Source organism: Chlorocebus sabaeus, chromosome 16 (genome assembly GCF_047675955.1).
Source record: "Chlorocebus sabaeus isolate Y175 chromosome 16, mChlSab1.0.hap1, whole genome shotgun sequence".
In the NCBI taxonomy this organism is placed as follows: Eukaryota; Metazoa; Chordata; class Mammalia; order Primates; family Cercopithecidae; genus Chlorocebus; species Chlorocebus sabaeus.
The window spans coordinates 73,170,538-73,195,393 of record NC_132919.1 but is presented as its reverse complement, the minus strand read 5'-3'; the positions used below and the strand labels follow the sequence as shown (position 1 = coordinate 73,195,393).

Genomic DNA, 24,856 nt, shown 5'->3' with positions numbered 1-24,856 from the left:
GAGGGAGGAGCCTGTGCCGGGAGGGAGGGTGGACCGGGCGGGCAGTACCTGGGGAGCGCAGCTTGGTCTGGCTGGCCGAGCGAGAGAGAGGCAGGCTCTGTCGGAAGCGGTTCATCCTGCTGAAACCCAGGGGCAGCTCGGCCTCCGACATGGTCTCCAGCGACTCGGCCGAGGCGTAGGACAGCTTTGCCGCCTGGTCTGCCAGCCCAGGCTGGGCTCCCTGAGTGTGGCGTGAGCTGCGGGTCTGCAGGGGCCGGGCAGGGCGAGAGGAATCAAGGATGAGCACCCCCTGTCACTGCCCATATCCAGGCCTGGGAAGGTCCTGCCAGCCAGTGACACCCAAACAGATTACAGACTCCTGACATGGCCACAAGAGAGTTCCCCAGTCTCTCCTGGCCTTGGCCTCCCTGGGACACCAGGCAGGTAAGGAGTGGGCAAAGGACCCAGGCACCCTGGGAAGACAGACAAGAGGCCATGTGAGTGGGAGCCATGGGCACAGCTGCTATTTCAGGCTTCCGAAGAACAACAACACAAATTTGTTACTGAGGTGAGCAGCAGAATAGTTGAGCAAATTGGGGCGTTAGTTCCAGACATTAATTAAGTGGTGGGTTTGTGAGCAGATAATTTATTCTTCATGGAGTTCAGAGAGTGGGGGTGGGGGTGGGAAGCAGGGCCCAGGGAGAAAGCAAAGAGAGCTGGGACCCCAGGATCCCAGCTTTGAGGGGATGCAGACCCTGACAGAGCTGGACAGAGGGAATGTCCTTGATTTAGGGTGACTGAGAAAACTATCCCAAACTCCTCAAAGCCAGCTGGACCTGGATTTGAGACCACCTGCCCAGTGCCCACAATGCACATGTTAAGTCTGATGTGACACACATGCACACATGACATATGTGCCAGGCCTCAGCCCCTCCTTGCAAGGCACATGCTGCCACACAGCCAGCCAGCCTCCCCCAGGACCCTCTGAGAGACAGCAGCCACTTCTCTGAAGCTGTAGCTGAGGCTGATATCTGGCTGGGGGTAGGGAAGGATGTCACAGGATAGCTTGATGGCTCTCTCCGTGGGGGAGGAGGAGTCAGGATTATTTCAACCACACTTTAAGAGCCTACTTTTGGCTAAAACCTGGGGATGTCACTCAGGACCACAGCCCCTGACATTCTGCCCTAGTCCCTGGGCAAGAAATCTGGTGGTTGTACAGAAACTGGTACAAGGAGTGAGATAATGAATCTGATCTACATCTTTCCATGTTATGTGCATTATATACACATATGTATTACATATACATATACTGTCAAGAAATAATGTTGCCCAATTATATTTTTTTGTAAAACAAATTGTCTATTTTTAACAACAAATCACTCAAAACCATTAACACTGGTTATCTCAGGGTTGACAGTTTCCTTTTTTGACTTTATAGATTTCTCTACAAAACTGTGTGAATAGATTCCTTTTATAATTAAAAAAAGACAACAATAAAATATCTCTAAAAAGGAATGATTTATTCTCCTCTTCAGCTCCCTCTCTCCCCAATTCCTGATTTACCCCTAATTAATCTCCATCTTCATATTAACTCAATTTAATGTTCCAATTGGATTAGCACTCTTAAAGGGAGAGCATCTTCTTCCGATGGGCAGTATGCCCAGCTGTCCCCAAGGTGGCCTTGAGGGTTTGGGGACCATAATAGATCAGATGTGAGGATCAGGAAGCTTCCCCTCTCAAGCACAATGCCTTGACCACTGGGCGGGCGCGGGTCTTGGCAGGAGGAAGGCAGCACAGAAACGGGCCGGGGGCAGCAGGGAGGGGCCACCTGTGCTTGTGACCAAGAGGCTAAGGCTCAGCTCTAGGCTGATTACCAGTGCCAGCCCACACCCCTCTGTCTCACCTTCATCCCAGCTGAAGGGCGGGGAGCTCTGCAGCAGTGTAGGGAACCAGGTCTGGTCTGGTGGTCATGGGGTTGCCTGGCAACTAAAAGGTCAGTGGTTGCCAGGCTGGTGCGGATGAGGGGCTACAGAATTCAGGCAGCATGAGGCAGCCAGCAATGATGAAGAGTAGGAGGTGGCCATGGTGCCAGGGGGGACACCAGTGAGGTGCCAGTGAGGAGGTGGAACAGGGGTCCAAATGAAGGGAGGCAGGGCAGGGATCCTGGGGGTTGCTGCCTGCCAAGAAGGCAGAAACCCTGGGAGAAGAGATGCCCACATTCCCTGCTCCACCACTTCCTAGCCCCATGGGCACCTTTCCATTCTCACAGCCTGTACAGAAAACCCTCTCGAGAGGAGGGAAAACCTGCTGCCACTTCTCACCATCCTTGGGCTGAGACAATAGGGCAGAGGAAAGTGAAACATCCAGAAGGACTTCCCCTCCATAAGGAAGATGGCAGAAGAACAAAACAGTGAGTCAAGCAGAGCTCTCCAAAGATAGGACAGGGGTCGCCATGGGAGGTAGAGAGCACCTATCACCAGGGTGTTTCAGGGAGTGCTCGTGGATCTGAGATTCCCAGAGGTTGTCCACAGACTAGGAAAGAGTCACTTGGGAGCTTTTTAAAATACCCTTTCCAGGACCCCATATTCACTGAACCAGAATCTCTGGGGATTGGAGCCTGAGGTTAGAGATTTTTGACAAGTTCCTAAGGCGATTCTGATTTCTAGGTTTGAGAATCAAGGCAGAGTCCATGATTCAGTAGCTAATGAGGTGAGCTACCATGTAGGGCTCACCAGGAGCCAGGCACTGCCAGGAATAAGCACCCCTTTTTTTTTTCTCTTTCTTTTCTTTCCTTTCTTTCTTTTTTCTTTCTTTTCTTTCTTTCTTTCTTTCTTTTTTTTTTTTCCTGAGATACAGCCTTGCTCTGTCACCCAGGCTGGAGTGCAGTGGTGCGAACATAGCTCACTGCAGCCTCAATCTCCCATATTCAAGTGATCCTCCCACCTCAGCCTCTCCCCTCAGCCAACAACTTCTCACTACATTGCCCAGGCTGGTGTGTAACTCCTGGGCTCAAGTGTTCCACATGCCTCGGCCTCCAAAAGTGCTGGGATTACAGGCATGACCCAGCACATCTGGCCTTTGTTTTCCTGTCTTTCCAACAATTTTATGATGCAGACATTGTCATTCCACTCTACAGAGGAGAAACCATGGCTGACAGGATATGTAACTTGCCCCAGGTCACCAAGCTAGTTAGCAGCACACTGGATGGAATTCACCACTAAGCAGCCTGGCTCTTGGGTCCATGCGCTTAACCACTACCCTCAACTGCCTCCTCCAAAGAGGCTATGCTTGACACCGTGACTTCGACTCCATGTTTCTCTGATTCAAGGACTTCTTGCAGTGCTAGGAAGAATGCATGCAAGTAAGACACCTGGGGAGTCTGGGTGGGATGCCTCCCACCCCCTGTCATGATGCCTGGGACTTGGGAGGCCAGAGACTCCAGGAGGCAAGCAGGTGCCTGAGGCTGCTCCCCCAGGGGTCAGCAGGATACCCTGGGAAGGGCAGACAGCTTTCTCAGCTTGGAAAGGCCAGAGCTCAGGAGTAGGCAGGAAGGTACCTATCTCTGAGCTTAGCCCTCCACTTAGACAAAAGGCTTGAGGGTGTAGGACTAAGAGTCTCCTGCCTAGCACTGACCAGCCCCCATGGTGGAGAGAAAGAAAAGGAAGAGGGACCCATCACAGTTACAGGGCCTCCCTGGGAGGTGAGATATGAATTCAAAGAAGAGGGCCCACAACAAGGGTCTAGGTCCCTAACTCAGAGCCAGCAGTCTCTCCAGGCTAGGGAAAATGTATGCCATTCCAAAATGCCCCTCAGGGGCTAGGGATGCCTGGGGACTGAGAATTTCTAGCCCAGACCCCCAGCAAGGGTGGCCCAAACTCCCACTCCATCTCCAAGCCCCTGACAGGCGAACCCAGACTCTCCCAAAGCAGCAGCCACAGCCTGCAGCCCCAAGGCCCACCGCCCATACCAGAAGGTGCCCGTGCAGACGCGCACCCCAGTGCAAAGCCTGTGCAAGGGAGAGGCAGGAGCAGGGGAGGGAGAGCACATGCAGTTGTCATGGGAGCAGAGGCATCACACACTGACCTTGAAACTCCAGTAGTTTGGCTGCTGATGGAAATAAGAGAAGAGATGGTTATGAGGGGGCCCAGGAGGGGAAAAGAGGGGCAGGGGCAGGTTAGAGACCCTTGGAACTCAGCACTCAGCCCTAGGACAAGGGCCCTCCACCCTCCCAGGCGCAGGAAGGAAGTCATGCTTGATACATCCATTCTCTACTGAGACCTGGAACACCATGGTATACCCAGGATGGCCCCAAGCAGGCGCTACAGCGACTCCTCACAGAGTTACCGGTGGGAAAAGGCACACAGGATGGTGATAGAGCAAACCCATGAGGCAGTCACAAGAGAGGCAGTGACAAAGCTGAGCCGTGTGGTCAGAGAAATGGCAGGCCAGGGAACAGTGCTTGGAAGAGGTGGCATTTGAGATGGGTCTGGAAAAACCAGCAGCTGGAGACTGGGAGGAGAGGCCTGCTGGGCAGGGGGGTATGGCGTGGGCAAGTGCCCAGGGGCAAACAAGTGGAGACAGAGTTGAGGGAAGTCGCTAGTCCACGTTGGCTGGGGTGCATCTGGGAAAGTAGCAGATTAGGCTGCAAAGGGTGGGGAGTGGGAGGCTGAGGCCAGATGATGAGTGGCCATAACTGTTGAGAGAAACTATTTAGACTTCTGGGTGGACAAGCAGAAAGTGTCTGAATGGAGCAGAGTGGAATCAGAACTAGACCCTGGGGCAGGAGTGGATTGGGTGGATCAGGGTGAATGGGGCAGGGGTCGGAGGAGGGGGGCTAGGGGCCAAGGCCAAGAGAGAGAGGCCTATACAGCATAATGGATCTAGTTTACAGAGCAGAGCAGCCAGATGCCAGGAACCTCACTCATTGGGCAATCAATGGCTGGGGAGCTGGGGGCAGTGAAGGGAGTTGGGGAGACTGGGGACGGTGGCTGGCTGGGATTGAGGAGTGCTCCTCGAATCCCTCTTAGCATCCCTAGAATGGGAAGCCAGAGAGTCCCCCTCATTTGCAGTAACCGAGGGTTGCCCTACCTTCCCTAGAGACCAGAAGGCCCTTCCAGATGGCTTAGTACAAGGAAGGAGCAGCCCTGGGGCTGGGTTGGTTCTTGGCAAAGCCGAGGCACCCTGCTGACCGGTGCCAGCCTCAGCAGGGAGATGGAGCCAGCAGATGGCCTGGCCCGGGGGTGCCTGGCACGAGCAGACAACATCCCCAGGCCTTAGAGCCACTGGCAGAGGAGAGGGACATCCAGGGCGCCCCTGGGGGAAGAAACACCATGCCAGGGTGTCCTGGGCCACCTGAATGCTTTCCTGGCAGGGAGGAGTTGGAAGGGGCTGAGTCGAGGGACACTCTGGCTGCAGGCTTTACCTAAGGCAGACTTTTGGGGTAGGGGTGACACTGGGCTGGGGCTGGGACCAAGAGGGTTATTTGCCAGGACCCCCTCCTAAGCCATCATCCCCATGCTTCCCCCAACATTCGCTCTGGAAAACAAACAAACAACAACAAACAAACAGTCACATACCAGGCAGGAGAAGGGGACAACAAAGTCTGTAATCTGTGTCCCAGCCAATGCCTGGAATCATCTCTGGACTGAGGCCACCCCCAGTGGTGCTAGGGGATGCCCACAGGTACTGAGGGTAGGGGAGACCAGGGGCCAAGTAACAGGCTCCAGCAGCAGCTGACTGTGGCCTGGGGAAGGGGAGGGGTAGCAAAGGGAGTGGACACGTTGGGGCAGGCAGAGGGCACCGGAAGGTTTTTGAGGACAGTCACATCTGTAGACCCAGCGGTGATGGAGTGCTCTGCAGAGAAGGCCTCGAGTCCCTCACCCACCACTACTATGACACCAGGCACGGGTGGCACACACATGGGCCACCCATAGCTCCCCGCAGCATGCAGGCTCACTCACAGCTGAGCCCAGACTCTGAGACACATCTTCTGATCAGGACATCTCCACAGACACCCAGAGCGACACACACACACACACACCCCTACTGAGAGAGGGGCTCCCCAGTCAGAAACAGCCCTGGAAACAAACAGAAACTCAGAGACAGAGACATTCACACACAGACCGCCCCCACTCATACACAAACGTGTTCCCCTCCCTCCAGGCCCCTGCCTTGCTTACACACTCTCACAAGCACCACAGCCAGTCACAGAGGACAAGAGGTGCTGATAGCATTCACACTCACCCTCAAAACACTGCAGTCACAGAAACAGAGACACGGTGCCCACCCACAGTGAGACACGCACCCCGGCTATCGAAACACACACAAAGCAATGCACACACCACGCGCGCGCGCACACACACACATGGCCTCAGAGCCACCCATGTACAAAGAGAAGGCCCCTGATCTGATCAGGGTGCCACTGTCCCATGCCTATCATGTCCCAGATATCATGAGTCAGGGAGGTGACCTCTGATGCAAAAGAGATAGAAGATGTCCTGTCTCCCACTCTGCCACCAGTGTCAACACATCAGACTCAGGGTACCTTGTTCGGATGACTGGGGCCCACCTCGTTGTCCTGGGAGAGAGATAAGGACAGGGCTTAGCCACAGCCACACTGGCTATGGCCTCCACGTAGGCCTGCCCCAGGGTCCCAAGGCTGTGCACATCCATGGGGCAGTCACCTGGAAGGGACATATCACTAGCAGCAGCCAAGGGAGAGGACTGAGTGGCATCAGTGCCATAGGAAAGACCAGTCAAGCCCCTCAAAGAATAAAGATGGAAGAGGGGCTGTGCTTGTGCCGGTCACTTGGATGCATGAGAGATGTTGAGATCAAAATCTGGAGCTTCAGGCTCTGATCTGTAGAGTATGTGAGTGAATCCTGCCCCTCCATCATCTGTCCTCCCTCTGGAAGGTGGGAAGAATGATCCTCTTTCATGTTGGCCCCACCAGGAACGAACCAGGGGTGGCCCCACCCCACAGTCTCTTGGCAACTCAGTGTCTCTGGTGAGATAAACTGAGGTGGGGGAGGCCTCCGGGGATATCGCCCATCCCCTTCTCTGTCTCTTTCCAGGATTTTAACCCATGGGACAGACTAGGGTGACTGAGAGCAAACGGCTCCTCCCCTGTTCTCTAAGGTGGGACATTCCTAGTCACTCTCCTTCCAACTTCCAGCACCCTTTACCTCCTCACCCCTTTCCAGGGTGTCTGTTCCTCCTGCTGTGCCCAGTACAGTACCTGGTGGATAGCAGGCGCTCAACAAGTATGTGGCGATGAATGAATGTCAATAAAATAGGACCGAGCCATGAGTGGAGGGTGGGATCTCTGAATGCTCAGGACTGGCACCACTCCCTCCATCTCCTGGCACCCAGCACTGCTCAGCCTTCTGGGCCTTTTCCCTGGGAATTTCCCAACACCAGAAACCCCCCAGTTAGGAGGGCAGAGGGCAGGGAGGGTCAGGAGAGGTCTGGCCGTCCACCCCAAGCCAAATCTTCCAGTGCCAAAGCTGCCTCCCTCTGCCATAGTCAGGGAGGGGGTCTCACCTTCCCAAAAGACAGTGAAAGGGGGAAATAAATAAAGGAGTGAGTAGGAGAGACCCCAGCAGGGGCAACCACTTGTGGGGAGGAATCTTAAAAGGAGCTGGGGCAAAATGAGAGGTGTTCTAAGAGGGTAAGATGGAAGCATAGGACCCTAGGGACCAGGCTTTGAGAAACGGGGGAGGGGAGCGTCTCTCAAGGCCCCAGGAAGTCAGGCCAGGGAGTCCTCAAACTCCTGGTGAGAAGAGGAAACAGCTTCTTCCCTCTGGGAGCTAAGGAGTTAACTCCCTTCCTCTCTCCTCCATCCTAGCCACTGGTAGCCCGGTTCCTACTTCCCCTGCTGCCGGTCTTTCCCTCCTCAGCCCTCATGCCCTGGGAGTGGAGGGGCTAGGGCCCCTGGGGAGGCTTGGCCCAGCCAGCTGAGGTCTCTTTCCTCCCCTGGGCAGGCATCCCCAGCAGGCTCAGTGAGCGCATGACCCCTTCTTGACCTCAAGCCCCGACCACGCATCTTCCAAGCAGGGAGAGCAACCCACGGGTCCGCACCGGCTCCTTAATCCCCTGGCTCTGCTGCACCGGTGCACACACCCACCTCTCAACTCCCATGAACACGAGTCCGTGTAAACACTCGTCCCCCTTGCTGGGGCTAAGCCACTCGTCCCCCCTCGGGCGCCTGCCCCCACCGCGATGTATATGCACGACCCTCTCCTCCAGATGTGCGGATGACACCCTCATCTCCTTCCCAATGCAGAGTGTGTGTGGGTGGGTGGGGGGGGGTGCTGTGGGACGCTGGGGGCGAGGGCGCATCCCGGGAAGGTCATGACTTTCCGAGGTTGGGGGAGGGGGCGCCAGCCTGATTTTGGAGTGGGGGCCGGCCCACGCCGAAGGCACCTAATGCAGTGGGGGAGGGGAGGAGGCGTTTCTCAGGGATCGGGAACCTGCAATGGCCTGGGCGTCCCCCACCCCTGGATGGCTCTCGGTGCCCCGGAGCGGGCCCCCATCTCCGTGTCCCCGCCCCTCGCCCAACCCGAGGCGGCGATCCCGGCCCCCACAGCCGCTCCCCCTTACCTGCGGCCACAGGTGTACGCGCGGGGTCCCCAGCCCCAGGTCCTGCGTCCGGCGGGGGAGGGAGGGCCCCTACTCCCACCCGCCCGGGCTCTTCTCTCCCCCGGCCGCCTCCGCAGCCGCGGCCGCCGCCGCCGGTGCCCTTTGCTGCAATGCGAGAGCCGCCGCGGCCGCCGCCGTGCCGGCCCGGGCCCCGGTCGCCCCGGTAACCGCGACTCCACCTGGCGCTGCGCTGCGCGCCGCCGTGCACATCCCCTCTCGCGGCCCCCTCCCCCGGCGCGGCCCCGCCGGCGCAGCCCCGCAGAGGAGCGGCGGAGGCTGGTGGCTGCGTCGCCGCGGTCACCCGATACGCCGGCCCGGCGCCCGGGACTCGGGTTGCAGCAGGAGGGAGGGAGGTTAGACAGCCTGGTGGAAGCCGGGGGAGGGGCTGTGGCTTGGAATCCAACCTCTGGTCCCCTCCCAGGATCCTCTTCACTCTCCCCATCCCTAAAGGTCCCGTCTGGTGGAGGGTCAGGGAGGGGACAGTGTTCTGCCTCCTGCTCAACCTTCAGCGCTCACAGCTTCTCCCCAGCGGAGTCTTCGCTGTGCACCTTTGGCCTTTAACTCTCCCATGACTTAATCCCTAGCCAAGTCTGGGAGACCTAGTATGCCTAAGTTTCCTAGATGGCCTCTGATCCTGCCCTGCTGTGTGGTTCTGGCCTTTCCAAAGTCTCTGGTCCTGCACTTGCCAAAAGGGAACCTCAGACTGACTCAGCCTTAGGGGCAGGGAGTGTGATAAGCATCAAGTGATGACAAGATCCTATGCACAGACACTTTCCTGGTTAATTACAGAGCCCCAGGAGAAGGTCTGCTCAAGCGCTCCCCTTTCCCCCATCAGAGCAGATCCCAGATGTGGACAGGCCAAAATCCCCAGCCCCCTAGCCCCCGACTTGGGACAACTGAGCTCACCCAGTCCAGCCTCACTCCTGTCCATCATCCAACCCCTATCACAGCCCCAAGACGCTCCATCTGGGGAGGACCTCTGGGCAGCCAAGGCACCCCAACCCTGCCTGTGCATATCACATCCTCCTCTGTCCTATCACCATCCCTGTCCTAGCCCCACTTTGGTCTCCACCATGCACTTGGCCATTCAGGACAAGTCTGTCCCACTTGCCATCCAGCCTTGGGGGCAGACACATTCCTGTTCCCCAAAGTTCAGCCAAGATGGGGCTTGGGAACTGGGAAAGAAATTGGGCTGAATGCCCTGTGAGTGATGCCAAGCATGCCAATCTGTTACTAGACTTGAGTTACACTCGGCTAAAACATCCTCCCTCTGAAGGCCTGTCATTTCCTTGGTGGTCACAATTTTCTTTCTCTTCATTCTCCTTGAAAAAGCCAAGCGTTTTTGTCCTCTGAGGGAAGCAGGGTGTGTAAGGACCTGAGCACTCTGCTTCTACTGGATTCCCTGCCACTATCCCTCCTCTGCCTCCTACAGCTGAACATCCTCAAGTCAAGTCCTCCCCTGGGCTGTCCCCTCCCCATTGCAACTCTGATGCCTATTTTGGGCCTCAGATGCCTATTTTTCTCCCATAGCAACGTCCAGGCCTAGCCGGGAGTCCAGGCCTAGCCGGGAGCCCAGGCCCCTAGTATCCTGCCTACATGTGCCCCTGTCTAAGCTAAGATCTATCTTCCCATAACGGACATCAAAGCCTGATGAGGAAGAGGGGAATAAGTTCAGAACAGATGACTTGATACCCAAGTCTTCTTAAAAATTAGAGACTAAGCCATGAACTTAGCAAGAAGGGTGAGAGAGAGACTTCATGCAGAACTACCTGATGGTGGGACATCTGGGGAAGGCTGGATCTGCTCAGAAATGAAGGGGAGGGTGTGGAGAGGGGAATAAGATGGTCCTCAGTGGGAGGAGGGCATAAAACCCACAGAGCAAGGTCAGGGGACTTCTGTTTAAAGGAGAAAGGGATACAAAAACTTTTTTAAAAATCCTGAGTATCTTCCCTCAAAAAATTCCTTCTCCAAAGTCAACCAGGCTTGGGGAGGTAGTGACAGGGAATTAGACATCGGGCAGATGTGAGTATGGGGCATAGAAGTCTCCTGAAAGTAGGGGCTCCTACACCAAAGAGAAAAGGTTGCTAAATAAAAATCCTGAACACCCCCCCTCCAAAAAAAGTTCTCCCCAAAGCCAAACTCCACCATGGGCTTGGGGGGTGGGGTGGAGGTGGGTGACTCACCTGGGCCGGCTGGCCAGCCCCGGAGGGGGCGGAGTCGCCATGGAGGTGGGAGCAGAGGGAGCTGAGGAGGCACACGGGGTCCACGGTCCAGCCGCCAACCTGTGTGTGCGAAGCGGGGGACACCCCATTAGGGGAAGCGGGCAGGAGCCGCTGGGGTACTGTGACTGGGAGGGAAGGGCATTCCTGGGGCAAGCCTTGGCACAGAGCTCATACTGCAGAGGGGTCTAGCGACGCTGGCAAGTCCCTTCCTTAGGTTGGGTATCTCTCTAACTAGAGCCCTGCTCTGTTTCTGGATGTCTGCCTTTTCTGTTAGACCCGGGGGTTCCCTGAGCCCAGGGCAGGGCCTTCCCTATCAGACATTCCTGAAATCCTCATCTCCACTTTATTTTTTTTGAGACAGGTTCTCACTCTGTCTCCCAGGTTGGAGTGCAGTGGCACGATCACGGCTTACTGCAGGCTTAACCTCCTGGGCTCAAGTGATCCTCCCACCTCAGCCTCCTGAGTAGCAAGGACTACAGGGACGAACCACCATGTCCAGCTAATTAAAATATATATATATATTTTTAAGAGACAGCCATGTTGCTTAGGCTGGTCTCAAACTCCTGGGCTTAAGCAATCCACCTGCTTCAGCCTCCCAAAGTGCTGGAATTACAGGCATGAGCCACTGTGCCTGGCCTCGTGTCCAATTCTTGGATGCCCCTCTGCACACTGGCAAGGAAGCTGCTCCTTACCATCTCCTCTTCCCCAGCTCTAGTCCCCTCCTGAGGTAGGTGAAGGTGTCACACCTACCTCACAGAAATAGGAACCGCTGGGCAGGAGAAGCCTTCCCCCAGTTGTTTCTATCCCACAGCATATCTTTCTTTTCTGTATCTTAGTGGAAGTGACTCCACCCGCTTCATTCCCCAAGACCACCCCACACCTAAGACCATCCTTCCAGATTCCTCTAGGACCTGTTTCCCATGGCCTTCTTTCCCCTTGGCATCCTCAGATTCATTCCTCCCTCATTCTCTCATTCATTCCACAAACACTGCCTGAGCTGGCACCATGCTTAGGCACCGAGCATTCCATTGCAAGTGAATGGGCCATAGATCCTACCCACTTACACTCTAAGTGGGGAAACGAATGAGTGAAAGAAGAAAGGAATGAATTTGAGGGTGGCTGGGCTTTGATTCATTTCCTAAGTATTTACTGAGTTCCACAGTCTGTGCTGGTGAACATGCTAGAACATAGGAGGCCCTTAGACATACCTTCTCTCCCAGGCCTGCTGCCCCTGGAAGTTCCACCCAGCTGTTTTCATCCTTTTCCTGGCCCAATCTCCCCAAAGTAAGTCTGTAGCTGGGGCTCCTGATCCTTTACCAACCCCAGTCTTCCTAACCCCTGAAATTGACCATTACTTTACCACACCACAAGACACAAGCTCTCAATACCCTCTGCGCCCACAGATCCCTGTCAGTCGCAATGTCTGTTTCTCTCTCCCCATCCTTTTGGACGTCTGAAGGGCTGGTCACCCTCCTGCTGGCCCCTTGTCCAGGCACCTTTTTTCCCCTGGGACTTCCTCGTGGATGTAGAACATTCCTGGTCCCCTTTCCCCAAACATCATGGGCTTTCTCTCTTCTTAGACCCCATTCCTCCCTGATGGCCACTCAGCATCCCAGGTCCACTTCGTATCTGCTGTGACCGTGCTCAACTCTCTCCTCCTGAACCTGCGGCCTCTCTGGAGTCCTGAGTGGTGCATTTGGTGCCTTAAGAGCATCCCCAAGAATGCCCTACCCACTACTCAAACCCGTCTCCATATATTCCTCTCCCCCACCCCCAAACATTTCCCTCCAACACTCCTATTTCTCTCCAAGGCAGCAACATCTCCCTGTCGCCCACGTGTTTCTGTCATTGCCTTCTAGGCCCAGGCAGCTTAGCCTTAGACCTACACTTGGTCTTCTTCCAACCCCTATCTGTCCATCCTTTCCCCTTCATCATCCCTGATACACTCTTCCTCTTCTCCTTCCCCTCCTCCAGCCCCGCTTCTCCCCTGCTATTCACCATCCAAAAGCAACCACAGCCATCCTAGCCACCACCATCTGCCCCACTTTTTCAGCCCCCACACATCCCACTACTTCCCACCTGAGCCTTCTTGCCAGCCAGTTGGACCTCTGGGCCAGTTCCCAAATCAACTCAGGCCTATGCCCATGCCACACTCCCCACCACTCCTAAAACAACATTCTTTTCCTCTAGGCCTATGCAAATGCTTTTCATCTTTCTAAGCCCAGTTTAGATACCTCCTCCTGCAGGAAGCTTTCCCTGATCAGGCCTGCCTATGATCTTCCCTCCTCTAAACCGCCTCCCAACTGACTGTTCCCCTCCCCAGCTAGATGACAAATGCCCCTGCCCTTCTCCTCAAGCCCGTGCACACAGCAGGAACCCAACGAGAGGGGCTCCCTGAGGGTGAGGGCCACATCTGCATCTTCAGCTCTCTCTAACCCTGATCTGCATCCTGCTCCCAAAAGGACTTTGGAGCTGGGAAAAGGCAAAAGCCAGACAGAACTGGAAGTGGCACTAGGGGGCAGATAAGGTACCAGAAATGTGCCAATGTGTCTTGTTCCCTGCAGTGAGGATAGGAGTGGAGACACTCCTCCCTATCCTCAATTACATCCAGTAGAACCCGGAAAAGGGAGACAGGGACTGACGCAACCCCAGGTTTGACTGAAAGGCTGCTGATGGGATGTGCATCCCCCCCCCCCTCAGTCCCTTTACCCAGGGGGACAATGGCTGAGTCTCAGAAGCCAATATGCATCAACCATGCAGGCGCCTCACCAATGCAGAACTGTACACAGGCTGCTAGACCCAGAAAGCATGTTCTTACAGACAAGAAGCTCATACTTGGGTGGAGAGATGCATTCAGGACCCCGAGGTTCTGGGGGAGGTTTAAAAAGGAACCATCCCACCCGCTATAGAAGGAAACAGGTCCTGGTCCAGAGAGAGGTGCTGTGTCTCCTCTCTAAGCCCTACTGATGGCAGGAGAGATACCCAGGCACAGAGAGAGGAGGCCTCCAGCTCCAAGTCACCCAGCAAGCCATGGGGTGGAACAGGGAGGAAAGAGGTCAAAGGCTCCAGTTCTGGGCTCCATTCCTGCAGGCTGCAGGGACTGGGGACACATCGGACGCAGCTCACGGAGGCTCTCAAGGCCCGATCCTCTCTTAGAGTCCATATCACAGAGCTGCCGACGACCCTGGCCAGCATTTCATCTGCACCACAGGATGGACTCTCTCGGGCACAGAACAAGTCCCCAAGGCTATCCTCCTCTCCTTTCCTCCCAGAAGAGTTCTACCCAAACAGCCTGAGTTAACGAGGCTGGGCTCTCTCTGCCCCATCACATGCTCTCAATTTCCGGACTGCAGGCAGAGGTCTGGAGGCCAAGCCCCCACCCCTTTCCTTCCCAGGCTCCAGAAAAGGCCAACCAGAGCCACTGCCCCGAGGGACAGCTCCCCAACTCCTCCCCTTCTCTCTCTGCTCCAGATGCCTCCCAGAGTTGGAATGAGCCTGGGGGCATGGAGCACGGGGTCAGACCCCCTCCCCTGCCCGCTGGCCGCGGCCGCAGCCGCAGCCGGGAGCCCACTCACCTGCTCTCGCATCCTGTCCTGCTGGCCTCGCAGGGCCAGGGCGTGCTGCGGGTATTTGCTCTTCAGGTGGTCCATGAAAGCATCACGCTTGCGGTCGGCGTCCGCCTTCTGGAGCCCGCTGAGCGCCTCCAGACTCTGGGCCGCGATCACCGTGTGCCGCCGCTCGGACGTGTGCACCAGCCCCACATTGGAGAAGCGCCGGCCCCCGCTGCCCCCGCCGCCCCCGCCCCCCAGGGTCCGGTACTCCCGCGGGTACTCGGCATCGTCCGCAGACAGCATGGGGGGGCTGCTCCGCTCCGGATCTGCGAGAGGTGAGAGGGGCATGGCGGGGTCACAGCGCGCCCGGCCTGGGGCTGCCCATCCCCCACCGGGGGTCCCTGCGGACTAAGGAGAGCGGAGAGGCGTCTGGCGCGAGGCAGAGGCTGCCCGGCACCCCACTAGGGACTGAAGGGGGAGGTGGGTGAATGGCGTGGAAAGTGAGCCCACGGCCCCCAGGGAGGGGTGAGGAACAAGGGCTGGATACTTCCTGTTCCTCCGTGGGTTTGGAGCGATAATGAACGCAGGGAGAGTACCACCCTTTGAGGCCAAGGGGAGGGGGCTTGGATGAAAGGGGTAGAAGGTATCCTGAGACCCTCTCCAACCACACAACCCCCTCCCCTCCTAAAGCTGGTGTCAGCAGGTGAAGGAAGAAGGGGTGCTTTTTAGATGCTCCCTAAAAGACGTGAAAAGGAGCTCGTAGTCTTCCTTCGAGGTTGGGTAGGGGGAGCCCTGCCTCCTCCCTCAGACTAGCATATGTCCAGGACATACTTATTCTCAAGGCTGGGGGCCGGCTGGAAAAAGGACCAGGGCGGGAGGGAACACATGGGGAGAATGAGGGCAAAAATCGCTCTGAGGTTTCCCATGGAGATGGAAGCCCAGGGTCTGGGGCAGTGGGACCCCTTTTCCCTTCCCTCCCCAGAGACAGACAGACAGACAGACAGGAGAGGCTGGGCACAGAGAGGACAGTGAGAGATGGATTTGGAACAAACTTAAAGGAGAAAGGAAGCAGACAGAACAGCTGAAGTCCTTCCCAGGGACTTTCCCCCTACCTCTCCCCTCCCTTCTTCAGTCTCTCCTCTTGACACAGACACAAGCTTAAGACCCATAAGAGACATACAGCGGACAAAGGACAGCACAGAAGCAAAAGAAAGAGAAGGCCGGGGGTTGAGGTCCCACGCAAAACTCTGAATCCCCTTCCCAAATGCCCACCAGCCCTGAGGTCACCCCGCTGGCCCCCACTCTCCAGCCTCAGCAACCAGTGGCCAGGGGTTCCAGAGGTCACCCATGCCCTTGGGGGTGGAAGAAGTTGCTGGGGCCCTACCTCAGCCATATTCCTGGGCATAAAACATAGATTTGTGCCCCTCAGAAGTCAGTCCATAGGGAGACAAGCACAGCCTCTCGTGCACACCCCAGCCCCACAATCCACCAGCCCCACAATCCACCAGCCCCAAAGCAGCACTCCAAGTGTGGCCTCGGACTGGGGTATGAGGCGCTGCAGCAGACACATGCACTCCTGCCCGCTGTGTGGCCTGACTCACAGGGCTCCTCCAAGGGCAGACCAAGGCAACAGGGGACCGGGCTGGAAATGCTGGAAACCAGCCAGGTTTGCCACAAGCCTCCTCCCGCCAAGCATCCACTGTCAGGAGGTCTGTGGACAGCTGCCAGGTCTGCCACCCCCTGCCCAGCCACAGAGGAAAGAGGAGATTCAGCCAGGTTTCAAGAAAAGCCACCTGCCCCCAACACACACATACACACACACTCCTCCCTGGGTATGTTGGGGTGTGTCCATCAGGGGCACAGAGTCTGCGAGAACCCAGCACCTTGCACGGAACCAAGGGAAGAAGGGCTCCCATGGGCATGAGAGCCGCAGCTCACCAGGGGCTGACCACCTGCCTTATGGCTGCGTGCCTCCCTACACCCCATCAGGGGGGTGTTATCATGGTCCCCATTTCAGAAATGGCTACCGAGACTCAGAGAAGTCCACTGACAAGCCCAAAGCAACACTGAATGGTAGAGGTCTGATTTGATCTCAATATTTGTTACGTATGTGCCACCACACTCTCCGTGATGACTGTTTCTTGAGTGAACACTGACAGCACCACATGGCATGTGTGGACTTCCTCACTGACCTGCTGCTATCCCCATGATGGCCCTGGATCTGGGGTGGTCCCTCTCACCATGGTCACCATCCTCTGTTGTGCTCCCCAAACTAAGGTCCAAGTACATGAGAGATGACTTTGGGAAGAACATTATTTTATGTCTTCTCTTCCTTCCTTCCTTTTTCTTTTTTTGGGGGGACAGGGTCTCACTCTGGCACTCAGCTTGAAGTGCAATGATGTGATCATAGCTCACTGCAGCTTCAAGTTCCTGGGTTCAAGAGATCCTCCCACTTCAGCCTCCCAAGCAGCTGGAACTACAGGTGCATGCCACCACGCCCAGTGAATTTTTTCCTTTTTTTAGAGATGGGGTCTTGCTGTGTTGCCCAGGCTGGTCTCAACCTCCTGGGCTCAAGTGATTCTGCCACCTTGGCCTCCCGAAGTGCTGAGATTAAAAGTGTGAGCCACAGACCAGGCACAGTGACTCATGCCTGTAATTCCAGCACTTTGGGAGGCCGAGGCAGGTGGATCACGAGGTCAGGAGTTCGAGACCAGCCTGACCAACATAGTGAAACCCCGTCTCTACTAAAAATACAAAAAATTAGCTGGGCGTGATAGTGGATGCCTGTAATCTCAGCCACTTGGAAGGCTGAGGCAGGAGAATTGCTTGAACCTGGGAGGCAGAGGTTGCAGTGAGTCGAGGTTGTGCCACTGCACTCCAGCCTGGGAGACAGTGTGAGACTCTGCCTCAAAAAAAAAAAAAAAAAAAAAAAAAGTGTGAGCCACCACACCCAGCTCTTTTTTTTTTTTTTTAATACCTTTATTTTTCATAAGGATTAGAAAAAGCCCCAACTATAAGGTCAAACCAGATTTCATGGATATAGTTCCTTGGGATAGTAGTGAAATAAAGTTTCCTTTTAAGTAAATTTGAACTGTAATCCCAGCACTTTGGGAGGCCGAGACGGGTGGATCACGAGGTCAGGAGATCGAGACCATCCTGGCTAACACGGTGAAACCCCGTCTCTACTAAAAAATACAAAAACTAGCCGGGCGAGGTGGCGGGCGCCTGTAGTCCCAGCTACTCCGGAGGCTGAGGCAGGAGAATGGCGTGAACCCAGGAGGCGGAGCTTGCAGTGAGCTGAGATCCGGCCACTGCACTCCAGCCTGGGCGACAGAGTGAGACTCCGTCTCAAAATAAATAAATAAATTAATTAAGTAAATCTGAAGTTCAAAGTGGGCTAACAAAAAAATATATATATAAAAAATATATATATATATATATATATATTTTTTTTTTTGAGACGGAGTCTCACTCTGTTGTCCAGGCTGGAGTACAGTGGCTGGATCTCAGCTCACTGCAAGCTCCACCTCCTGGGTTTACGCCATTCTCCTGCCTCAGCCTCCCAAGTAGCTGGGACTACAGGCGCCCGCCACCACGCCTGGCTAGTTTTTTGTATTTTTTTTAGTAGAGATGGGGTTTCACCGTGTTAGCCAGGATGCTCTCGATCTCCTGACCTCGTGATCCGCCCGTCTCGGCCTCCCAAAGTGCTGGGTTTACAAGCTTGAGCCACCGCGCCCAGCCACAAAAATATATATTGCATTAGTACAGTACAAAAGGTTTCCTGATATAATGGCCATTTGTGAAACAACCCCTGACTAAGTGAGACTGGGGACACTGGGGCCATCTTCCCAAGGGCCCAGTCCCTGCCCTTGAAGTACTTGTGGCAACCCACAGTGGCCAGAAGTGTGGCTGAAGGAGAGTGGCCTGAATAATGCCTCCAGGAGAAGGCTGGGGGTTCCCTGGGCACTGGAGAAATAGCTCCAACCAAAGTCAGAGGGTTGCCTCCAGTAACCCCTGACCTTCCTCCTCCTCCACTCACCCTCAACACCAGCCAGAGTTCTGCAGCCCATTGGGTACAAGTGAGAAGGAAGGGACCTTCTGAGGCCAAGAGCCTTCCCTTTGCCCAGGCCTTGTAGATTCTGCCATGGCATTGCTGCTGGAATCCAGCTCCACAGTTCAGGCCTAGTCCTGCCTGAGCCAGAAGGACCCTCCCCTTTATGCCAGAGAGCCAGGCTCCTCTGCCCTCCTAGGGCTCAGGACAACATTGGGACAGGTCTCCAATTATCATCTCCCAGCTGCTTCCTTCCTGGAGCCAAAAGAGCTCCTCATCCCCTCTCTTACCCCCTCTTTATGCCAGCACCTCCTTCCCTACCTCCTGGGGGATCTCAGTGTGTCTGGAGTGGAGCAAACAGTGTACCAGTCTGAGATGGGTGGTGACTGTGGAGTGGGAGGGTCCCCAGGTCACCCAGTTTTCCCAGGCAGATTATGGCAGGGAAGGGTCCCAGCTCCCAGCTGCTGGAGCAGGCAGAGGGTAGGGCATGAAGCTCACAGCTGCACTTTATGACTGCAGTCCCACAAATCTCACAGTTGGCAGTGGGGAGGGGCTGGTGAGCAGCCTGCACAGACAGGGGAGCAGGGACTACCCCTCACTGCCTCCTCCAGGCCGCAGCTCAGCCCTCAGGTGCTCTGGCATTGGGGCCATTGGGGTGAGGCGGGCAGGAGCTAGATACTAAGGGGTGGCAGAAAGAGGGTAGGGGGTAGAAGAGATGATCTGCTCTCTCTGAGGGGCGGTGGCAAGGAGGAGCTTTGATGTGAAAAGCTTTAGAATCTGTTTAAGAACCTTTGAGATCCTTGGCTTTTATATAACAAAAAAAGTAAGCTGAGGCTCAGGGAGAAGGGAGTGCTTGGGTAGCCTAGCTGTCCTGGCTTCCTACTTTGTATAGATTGAACTTCTTTCTGCAGGGCCCCAGCTGAGCTGGGAGGATGAACCTGGGCTTCTGTTTGAGGGTGGGGGAACATCCTGTCCTTAGGAGAGGGAAGTCAGTGACCAGCCTTCTAGAGGGCTCTGAAGACTCAGGAATGATTTTAACTCTTTCAGCAGGCCAGGCACTTGAAATCAGAACGTTGGGAGAGAAAAACCCAGGCCAAAGACACCCTGGGTGTCTTAGCAACCTTTCTGAGATCCCAGGCTATCCATTTATTTATTTTTGAGATAGGGTCTCACTCTGTTGCCCAGGCTGGAGTGCAGTGGTGCGATTATGGCTCAGTGCAGCCTCGACCTCCTGAGTTCAAGCTATCCTCCAGTCTCAGTCTCTTGAGTAGCTGGGACTACAAGCATGTCCCACCATGCCCAACTTATTTTGGGGGTCTGTTTTGTTTTGTAGAGATGGGGTTTTGCCATGTTGCCCAAGCTGGTCTCCACCTCCTGAGCTCAAGCCATCCACCCACTCAGCCTCCCAAAGTGCTGGGATTACAGGCATGAGCCACCACACCCAGCCTCATTAATTTAGGTATTTATTGAGTCTACAAATCTCTTCCCTTTCAGAGCCTAAGAACCTAATTTGTAAAATGGGGATGTTAATGTCTAAACTCTGCCTTTGGGCACAGAGTGAGAGGCTGGCAAGACAATGGTGGAGAAAGCCAGTTGTTTTCTTTTCTTTTTTTTTTTTTCTTTTTTTTTTTTTTTTTTTTTTTTGAGACGGAGTTTCATTCTATGGCCCAGGCTGGAGTGCAATGGTGTGATCTTGGCTCACTGCAACCTCTGCCACCTGGGTTCAAGCCATTCTCCTGCCTCAGCCTTCCGAGTAGCTGGGATTACAGGCGCCCACCACCATGCCCAGCTAATTTTTGTATTTTTAGTAGAGACGGGGTTTCACCATGTCGGCCAGACTGGTCTCCGACGCCTGACCTCAGGTGATCCACCCGCCTCTGCTTCCCAAAGTGCAGGGATTACAGGGGTGAGCCATCGTGCGGGGCGAAAGTAGGTTGTTTTCAATGAAAGACATTCCTGAGCGGCAATGGGCTTGTTGGGCCGTAGCAGCCTGACCTCCCTGTTACCCCTACGCCTGTTCCAGCCACCAGCAAGTCCTCGAAGTGGCCCTGATTTTCCTTGAACCTGAGCAGCCCAGGGAAAAGACACAGGGATCGATTCCAATCTAGCAAGCAGATCCAGGCACCGGCCAGCCCTGCACAGATCAATGCATCCTGTTCCAGGCAGGAAGGGCGTGAGAGACCCGGGCAGGGGTCTTCAGCAGGGCTGGGTTCTGCTGGGAGAGGGATGGGGGATTGCGATAGAGACGGAGACAGGGAACTCTGGGGGAAGGGAAGCAAGGCTAGGGTACCCTAGGGGAGGGGCGTCGGGCTGAAGGTTCCCCGCAACCCAGGGATGGGGTTGGGGAAGCCAGAGACATAAGGGAGGGGCTCAGGGCTTCTCTTTTCTCCAAGGAACCTCAGTGTGCAAGGCTGACTAAATTTTTTGAGTCTGAGATTCAAGCCACAAGGAAGATGCCGAGAACCGGCGAAATCCAGAATCCGAATGAGGGGAAGGGCAGGGTGAGGAAGGCAGGTTCTGCCACCCTGGGCTCAGCCTGCCCGGCCTGGGAAACGTGCAAGGTGAAAGTGGCCTGAGGCTGGGGTGGCCGGGAAGTGGCGGGCGCCCCCAAGTGGCCGGCTGGGAGGTCGGCACAGGTGCTTGGGAAGAGTGAGGTTGTCATTTGTTCCAACAATCCAAATTCCACGTTTATTTATGAGCCTCATTTATTTTTATCCTCCACCACATTCTTTATATGAGATCACTGTAACTCATTAGGAGAATTAAGATCCCAACATCTTAGTGACACCATCTCATAAGCCACCAAGCCAGTCCCCAACTGGCATCTTTACCCCAGATGTAACCCTCTACTCTGTCCGCTGGCCACCCCTGGGCAACATGCACACATGACGTCATCTGCAGAGGAGGAGAATGGGGAGAGGAGAGGAGAGGGAGGGAGAAGGAAGGAGAGAGGCAAAGGGACAAAGTAGAGGAAGAGCGAAGCCACCAGCTCAGGAAAGGGAGAAGAGGATTCTCTGGGGCCCCTGACATGAGTCCTCCCCAGGCCCGAGATCAAGATCTGGAAATCAGGTCCCTGTAACCCTCTCTGTGGAGATCAGGAGGCTGGACAAAATCCCTCCCTTGGGGACCTGAGAGGCTGTCACATGTGTGCCCCTGACCCACTGTCTGGGCAGGGGTAGGAGCTGGGGTATAGCCCTGGTGGGAAGGGAGGGCAGGAAGCGCTCAGGGTGAAGACACCAGCTCACAAGCCCACAGGACATGGGGCTACGCAGGGCAGCAGGAGAGGAGCATGAAGACAGCTGGAAGGGTGGAGGACCTGCCTTAGGCCACACCCATGCACACACACAAACACATGAGGCAGCATGAGGCTCCCCCAGTCCCTCCTCTGCAGCCAATGCTACAGGAGCCCAAGTTACCCAGGAGGAGCCCCGAGGCACTGCCACCTTCGATTGTGCCTGACAACTCCATCCTGCTGGTGTCTGCTGCAGTCGGGAAGCACACTGTGTGCTTGGAGGTTGGAGGCCAGAGGACAAAGGTCAACCAGGACCAGATATGTCTCAAGCTTGACAGAGGCTCTGGGAACCCGGATCAGGGGAGGGGATCCTTTGCTTCCCCGGCTAGTGAAGGAATCGGCCTCCTCGTCCCTGGGTTTCCCTGGCTCTGCCTTCCTCATGTGCCCATACCCCTCAGCCTCTGCTGGCTGGCTGGCTGTGGGTCCTTGGAGCAGAAGCCCATCTGTGTCTGTTTTCTAAAACCATCTTTTCCGCCCCATACCACAGCAACCAAAGTCATTTTCCGGGCAATTGCCTTTCTGTAAACATTCCTGTGTAATATCCCCCCAAATTGCTAATACCCAGCGCCCTGTTGAGTCTCCCTGTCACTCCAACTACAGCCTCGGAGATGGGGGCGTGTGATGGGGGAAGGGCGATAGGGGGAAGGAGGCAGCTGGACTGAGGATTGGAGACAGGGGGCTCCTGCCTAGCTCCTGGCACGGGGGAGGGGGGGTGGCCAGAAACTCTGCACCTCCCCACAGTGATCTCCACTCCCTGCCAGCCCAGCACCACCCCCTGAAGGTCAGGCTCCACTTCAGGAAGAGTCTGCCTGGACTAGGAGGGAAGACAAAGAGGAAGGGGGAAGGGAGCCCACTGGACAGAAGGCCTGAGACACGGCCTGGGAGAAGGAGCTGACTTGAAGGCATGGAGGAGATGGCTAGAAAATAAAGACTCCTGGTGACTGGGGCAGGGCACTAGGGACACGGGGCAAGGCCAGGCAAGTTGTCTCCAAGGAATGCCAGCTCCCCTCCCCACCAAGGGTGACAAGGAGGACAGAGAAGAGAGTGGAGGCCAGGGGGGATTGAGGCCATCCTCCCAGCGTGGGCCCTGCTCACTCCCTGGGCACTGTAGTGGACAGGGGCGGGGGGAGATGGACAAGGCAAGAGGTGTCAGGTGGTTCTTGGCAGGTGACACACCTGTTGCCCACCCCCCCCCCACCTCCCAGCCCTGATCTATAAAGCCACCATGGAGAAGGGTCTGGAGCAGGCTGATTTTTCTCACCATACAGCAAGGGAAACTGAGGCTCAGGGAGGTTGAGTGACCTAACCTGAGTCACCACATGGACTCCCTTCCCCAGCGGTGGGGGTAAGAAGGGGGACTAGGACTGTGGCCTATGACCCTGTGGTTCTTCCATCCCCCTGCCCAGGGAATCCCACCACCCGCTCCCCAAGCTCTACAGAAGCTGGGCATCCAGGTGGGATGGGGGATGATGGAGCCCTGGAGGACTTTGGGGACCTGAGAGGCTGTCACATGTGTGCCCCTGACCCACTGTCTGGGCAGGGGTAGGAGCTGGGGTATAGCCCTGGTGGGAAGGGAGGGCAGGAAGCGCTCAGGGTGAAGACACCAGCTCACAAGCCCACAGGACATGGGGCTATGAAGGGAGGCTGGGGAGGGTGTGGGGTATTGCCAGTCACAGCTTTGTGCAGGCAGAAAAACACAAACCAATTTGTGCAGATTCGAAACCTACTGAAGGTCACTTAGTTGGTAAATGAGTTGGAATCTAATGAAAGGACCTCTTCCAGGCTGGGGGAAGGCACTGGAACCTGCCTAGGAAGAGTGGTGAGGCTGGGGGCCTGGGCCCTGGCTGCTACTGGTGGAGCTGCTGGGGCTTTCCATGGGAAGAGCAGATTTGAGGGGGTCAAGATCCCTGTGGGTGGGCGCCCAGGGAGTGGGGGGGCATCGGATCCTTCCCCGGCCCAGCTCTTCCATCCCAGGCTGATGGTGTCCACTTACACAGAACGGGGCACTCCCACGGCAGGACCCTCTCCTCCCTTAGACTGGGGCCTCCTGACGGCAGAGGGGCCATTCCACCCAGAAGGGCAGAATTGGGTGGGGTGAGGAGGCCCACCAACCACATCAGGAGTGGGGTGGGGTTCTGGGGACTCACAAGGATCCCAGGCTTGGCCTCGGTGCCACCTCCACCAACTGCACTGGCTCTGTGTGACTGTGGAGTCCTTGCTTCCTTCTGCTTGTAGTTGTCCCTTCTCCAGGGCCCCAGGCCACACAGCACAGCAGCTCTCAGACCCTGGCAGTGAGGTGGGGCCTCCCCTCAGCTCTCATCTCTCAGGAAGCGGTGGCCCCCTCCTTACCCGTCACTGTGATGGGGAAACCACAGTGCTCTCTCTCCAGCCAGATGCCTTTCCCAGGCAGGAAACCAAGGCCCAGAGAATAAGCCTGACCCAATCTGTAGGAGCTGAAGGCAGAGCCCAAAGTGGAACCCAGGGGTCCTGGCCCTCAGGGACATGGATTTTTTCCATTCCACGATGCCACTTTCCAGAAAGCAGCTGCCTGGGGAGCCCCTCCCTAGGCCACGGGCCCCAGGAGGACACAGACTAACAACCTCCTTAGGAAGGATCAGCAGCAAGACAGAAACACCGCAGCAGGCTGGCCGCCAGGGAGATAAGCTGGGGCCCACGGCCCAGTGATGCCCCCAGCCCAGGAGGATGCTCTCCACACAGAAATCAGGGTCCCCGCAGGGCATCCCAGCTGCACATTCAGACAGGACTCCCCGTCCTTGCAAAATGTGCAAGTCAGCCCCTTGCCCAGAATTCCAGAGATACAATCCCCCTTCTTCCCCCCGTCCCTCCTCTCTCACACACAGCAGGCAAAGCTGTGACATTACCAAAAACCACTGCATCCACTGACTAGTTATGTGCCCTTGAGTAGGTCAGGGGACGCTCAGAGCCTCAGTCCTCTCATTTGCTCTTTTTTTTTTTTTTTAAAAAAAAAAAAGAAGAAGAAGAAGCAGAAGCAGAAGAAACAGAAGCTAATAACAGGCAACAGGCATGCAGACTGCAGACCCCGGGTGAGCGAAGTCAGTTCCTTCTGATCTACCCCGCAGCCCGATTTCCTTCCACCCAC

The 24,856-nt window shown here is 55.8% G+C and overlaps 1 protein-coding gene across 17 annotated transcripts in view; it reads right to left on the bottom strand.

The window, feature by feature from the left end:
* The window catches only part of SRCIN1 (SRC kinase signaling inhibitor 1), a 77,034-nt gene that overhangs the window by 33,169 nt on the left and 19,009 nt on the right, over positions 1–24,856 (bottom strand). For 8 of the 17 annotated variants that reach the window (XM_073005363.1, XM_073005364.1, XM_073005362.1 and 5 more), the window contains exons 2-5: positions 14,417–14,718; positions 10,803–10,901; positions 4,063–4,086; positions 49–244 (exon numbers count right to left, since the gene is read on the bottom strand). In XM_073005363.1, the coding sequence (XP_072861464.1) occupies positions 49–244; positions 4,063–4,086; positions 10,803–10,901; positions 14,417–14,695 (598 nt within the window). In that variant the 5' untranslated portion in view covers positions 14,696–14,718. Of the gene's footprint in view, positions 1–48; positions 245–4,062; positions 4,087–5,067; positions 8,257–8,580; positions 10,779–10,802; positions 10,902–14,416; positions 14,719–24,856 lie in introns of those variants that run through there. The other 9 variants (XM_073005359.1, XM_073005368.1, XM_073005360.1 and 6 more) reach the window with 7 other exon arrangements.